General features: G+C 36.1%; 1 protein-coding gene across 1 annotated transcript in view; it reads left to right on the top strand.

Annotated features, from left to right (window-relative positions):
* Positions 1 to 5073, top strand: part of ZRANB3 (zinc finger, RAN-binding domain containing 3) — a 265135-nt gene extending 260062 nt beyond the window's left edge. The window contains exons 19-21 of the mRNA XM_012650504.1: positions 6 to 94; positions 2853 to 2984; positions 4975 to 5073. Coding sequence (XP_012505958.1) covers positions 6 to 94; positions 2853 to 2984; positions 4975 to 5073 — 320 coding nt within the window. The remainder of the gene's footprint in view (positions 1 to 5; positions 95 to 2852; positions 2985 to 4974) is intronic.
* The last annotated feature ends 359 nt before the right edge of the window (positions 5074 to 5432 follow it).

Consider the following 5432-nt stretch of genomic DNA (forward strand, 5'->3'; position numbering starts at 1 on the left):
ACAAGAACTCTTTTTACGTGTGAGAGATGCCCCTAAAAGTCAGAGGAAGAATCTTCTGGATGCTACCTGGACTACAAAGCTTCCACTAGAACAGGTAAATTATAATCATGTGACAGGTAGAAGGCAGCATTGTACTAAGTGATGAATATTGACTCACTAACTTTATATTTTAACTTTTTAACATGGGAATTTTCAAATATATATGCAAAAGTAGGGAGAATAGTGACTCCATATACCCATCACCCAGCTTTAACAGTTTTCATCATTTTGCTATTTGTTTTCATTTGTCCTTTGACTCACTTCTTTTTTTCTCCTGGAATATTTTAAAGACAACATTCATATTCCAGATAACACTTCATTTCCTCCTTAAATACTTTCATTATATCTCTCACAGGTAAAGACTTCCTTCCTTCCTTCTTTCCTTCCTTCCCTCTCCCTCTCTTCCTCTTTCTTTCCTTCTTTCCTTTCTTCGAGTTACCATACCCAACATAATTATAATTCCTTAATTATGATAAGTCCATATTTGGTTCCCCATATTGTCTCAAAAATGTTTTTTTTCCAGTTGCTTTGTTCAAATTAGGGTCAAAATATGACCCATATATTGTATTTGATCATAATGCCTCTTGTGCTTCATTTAATCTGTAATAACACTGTATTCCTTTTTTGACACCAATGACTGTTGAAGAAACTGGATCATATGCCTATAGGATTTTTTACATTCTGGATTTGTCTCCCTGTATCCTCAGCATGTTGTTTGACATGTTCTTCTATCCCCACAATTTCCTGAATAATGATTATAAAATCTAGAGGCTTAATTAGATTCTGATCCAGTTATTTTGGAAAAAGATCTGAAAGGTGATGCAGTGCACCAAGAGGCACCTGTGATCTGGTAGTGCTAATTTTTATGATGCTAATATTGAATAACAAGGGGGAAACAGATAACCCCAAAAATGGAGTTCAATGAGAAGGAAATATATAGAGAGATTTATATATTTATTCCATTGTAAAATATAATAGACCAGTTTATGACAAAATTTTACTTATAGAACACTATAATAAATACTTGATTTCTAAAACTCAATCAGATTTCTAATCTTATTATCTAAACAATTCTAAATTTCAAACTAAAGCAAAATGTGTAATTTTATAGTGTGCATAATTTTAAAAGGATCACTCCTGAGCCACTTTTTGCCCACTAAAATATCAGATGAATTCCTGCTAATTAGACAACTTATATATTTTTATTTACCTAGTACAGTATTGCTGAATTATGATAGAATTAATTAATAAGCATCTCTGCAAAGATGAATTAACATGCTTTTGAGAGCTAGGGAAATACACTATTTCTGTAATGATATCCAGAGTTCCTGAAAGATCCTTTGGTCTAATTGGTGAGGAACATATTGTATTCATCCCAGGGATGTCAGTCAGACTCCAGCTACTGCTGCCTCAGTGTGAAGGCTTCCAGAAGACACACAGTGAAATGACTCAAGGTCATCTTGAAAGCAGCCTGTCCAGAAACGCAGAAGTAACATAGCAGCCATCAAAAACAAAAATACTCTAGGATGAGGAGCACCGCAGGGCTCAGACTGGGGAGGATCCATCAGAAAGGGAGTGATTATTTCAAGAGATGAGTTTAAGATATTGAAGAGTGGCCTCGAGTGATTTGCTGTGCAATTGCTAGGAAAAACTAAAGAAGCACCGTCTGGATCATTGAGTTTGTCAGAGTGGAGGCTGCTCAGAGAGATAGAACTGGTTCCAAAAGGCAAAACTAAACTGGATTTTTTCCTAAGAATGTGCCATTTGCGTGATGCACAAAACTGCCATTTATAGTGGCTTCTAACAAAGTCAGCCTCAGAAACAAAGTTGGGTATGTATCTTCTAATGGAAGTTGAGAGGCTCAGCACAGAAAGTAAGGCAGACAGTCACAACGGTCAGCTGGACAAAGTTTACTGCTCCAACTTGCTGCCTCTTGTGACTCCTCATGGGCCAGCACTGATGATCAGGTCACTGTGCCTGACAAGTTTTCTTAAAAGTGCTTTAGAAATATTCATGGGTTCCCATGGCCAGTGTCCATGAAGTTGATTATAATTTCTTCATTGTCCAAGACCAAGGAAATAAAAACAAGTGTCATACTCATCTTTGTGATATTTAAACAACTGCACTGCCATGGTATGAGTAGTAAAACTCTATCTCAGGTAAAATGTTAAAATACATCCCATTTTAATGTAAGTCATCATTGGTTAAATATAAAGTATGTGTATATGGACTGGGCTAAATAGTAGCTACTTTAAATGGACATCTTTATTTATTTCAAATATGCAAATTATAGAGGCTTATTCTAGAAATCTCATCCTAGTCCATGTAACTTGGAAAGTTCTCTAGAGTAAAAGTTACAGGTGATAGCTATTGATATTAAACTGCCATTGATAGAGTGACACATGCATTTAGGTGAACAATTAAAAATTGTTTGAGTCAGTAATATTGAGAAGTTTTTAATTTTTAATCTGTTCTTATTCTTTTCTCAGTTTTGGTTTAGTGAATATATAAACTAACTTAAAGGTACAAAAAGCCAATTTTCCCCAAACTGTCAGAGGTCTTGATATTTTATACTTGCTTGTAATTTTTTCAAAATAGATTAGGTAAGGGGAAAAAAACGTTTTCAGAAACACATTTTATTACTTTCAAATTGCTAACCTAGAGGGTTTTTTTCGAATCACAATAAAAGCTGTAAAAAGCCATCCTAATGCATTTTCCCCCATGATTTTGCTGTATAAACATGATTGCACAATGCAAAACCAACAGTTCCCACATGTATGTTGAAAATTGCTGATCTCGTGTTCTTACTGCAGCTAAATGAAATGATAAGAAACCCAGCAGAAGGACATTTCTGGCAGGTGGATCACATCAAGCCAGTATACAGTGGAGGGGGACAGTGCTCCCTGGACAACCTGCAGACTCTCTGCACAGTCTGTCACAAAGAGGTCAGTGAAGCGCACAGACACCTTTGCCTCCATCCTGAGAAATCAAATGGGAAATTGTGCATACACGTCTGGAAGATTATGTGGATGAATCTATATCCCTGGTCTGAGATTTGAGAGCATTTCATTCCTTTCATCACCTCACACTTGCCTTTCCTCTCAAGGCCTATGTAAGTTCTCAATCATGGATACAAGAGAAGCTGCTTCCCTTTCAATTCATTCTAGGACCAAGAAATTTTTACCACTACCTAGGAAAATAAAAATGAATACAACTTACATATTGCACAGTCTTGAAGAGACCCAGACCCTCAAACTGGAAGTTTGGTGAATTGGGGCATTGACACATGTTTGCCTATGGCTAAGGGTGTCCTGAAATATCTGAGGACGTTGATAAGTTATATCTAGGACCAACTCAGCTCAACGTGCAAAGACTGCATTACTGGCCAAAGCATGAAACCTATTTATAATACCTTGGCACATCTTTGAGCAATTAATTACCTGTTGCATAAAATGAAGGGGAAAAACTGACATAGTATTGTTTATCTACCAGGATGAATTTTTAACAGGTAGTCCAGCAAAAGGTAGTAGGATCTACCTGTTGAGAAAATCTTAGAAAGAAGCATACATTTAACATGCAACTTTATATCCAACTTTTTTCCTACTTGTCACAAGATTTAAGCATTTTTGGATGTTCTCCAACCATTCGTGATGTATTTATCTAAAATGGCTGCATAATACAGTATTCTATTGAGTCGATCACTACTGTAGTTTACTTAGCCATTCCCGTACTGATGAATAGTTAAGTTGTTTAAATTGTTTTGCTTTTATTCATAGTACCACCAAGCACATTTTTTGTAAACAAAACGTTTCCTACTTTTTAAGGTCAGTCTTTAAGATAGGTTCTCAGATATAAAAAAAAAATCACTGAGTCAAAAGTATTTTAATGTTTTTGACAGTTATAGGAATTGACCACCAAACTGTTTTCCAAAGGATTTTACTCATTTATGCCCACCAGTGAACAGAGTGCCCATTTAACTGCACCAGTGGGTACTGATACAGTGGGAGAAGAATGGGCTGCTATTGTTTTGTTTACTAAAGACACTGATGTTTTTAAAACATGCTAATTAATTATGTTTATACTTTTGAGAACTATTTGGATCCTTTGCCAATGTTCATATTGTATGAGCTCTTTATTAGCCTTCTTTTAATATTTTAGATTCCACAATTTCTTTGCAAACATTTTTACATTTTTACATAATGTCATGTAGGCAGGTTTTGGTTTTTGTTTCAGTTTTAGCCTTCTTTTTTCTCCCAGCCTTTTCCACGTGGATCACCTCACATGCACATGGACTTCAATTGGAGGAAAAAAATCACCTGATTTCTCAGCTGTGCAAATTATTAGTAAATTTAAGACCTATAAGAGAATTAAGAAATAGTGAAAGAAAATGCAGCACCTTCTGTAATTACTTTTTCAGAGCCTTGTGAAAAATTTTATTTGTAGGATTAACAGAAGAATCCAGTTCTGGTGTGTCTCATTTTATTTTCCATATCCTCTCGGTCTCATTTTATTTTCTACATCCACTTGTCTATTTAGTTGGGAATGGTTTCTGGGCCCAGAGAATAGGAGGTAAATGGGCCTTCCACCCACTGCACTCTGGGAAATCCCAAGATGCCTTATGAGCTCACTGCAGGAGCAGAATCATGGCCTCCCCAGTCCCCAGATGAGAGTCTCACTGGGTAGTAAGACATCCCCCAAAGTTGTGTGTTTTCTCCTCCCAGTGTAGTCCTAGTGAACCTAGGACCTCAGGGCACTTTCCAGAGCTGCTGGGGTACTCTGCCTCGTGGTTTGGGAACCCCCCTAGTGGCCAAGCACTGGTAAATGGGTGTAGTCAGAATGTAGATTTTTCCAGACTGACAATACAAAGAGTTTTTGAGCTTCTATAGCCAGTGCTTTTTTCCTAACATGTACCGATGCATATTTTTTTATTTTTAGAGAACTGCCAGACAAGCCAAGGAAAGAAGCCAGGTGAGAAGACAATCTCTGGCATCAAAGCATGGATCAGACATCACACAATTTTTGGTAAAGAAGTAAAGTAGAAAAATACATGAATGAATATATATATATATATGAATGGATGACAAATAGTATGTGGAAGAATTTAACACAATTTTTTTCCATGTTTAAAATATTAAAAGTAAAAATTTTCAGAACAAAAGTCAAGAATTCAAATTCTGGTTTTATACTAAGTACTTTTAGTGTTCAATTACCTTTATGAAAGTACTTAACAGAAAATGAGATCCAGTACTGAACATTTCTGTGGTCCTGTTGATTTCATGCAGACCGTCAATTACGTTTCAGCAAGGTTTTGTTTAGCTTTCATTTCCCTCGAATATGCCTGAATCATTGTATTGTGCATAGACTGTGTTTGAAAATATACTCTTAATTACCTG

This window comes from Propithecus coquereli, unplaced genomic scaffold (genome assembly GCF_000956105.1).
Source record: "Propithecus coquereli isolate 6110/MARCELLA unplaced genomic scaffold, Pcoq_1.0 Scaffold33, whole genome shotgun sequence".
NCBI lineage: Eukaryota > Metazoa > Chordata > Mammalia > Primates > Indriidae > Propithecus > Propithecus coquereli.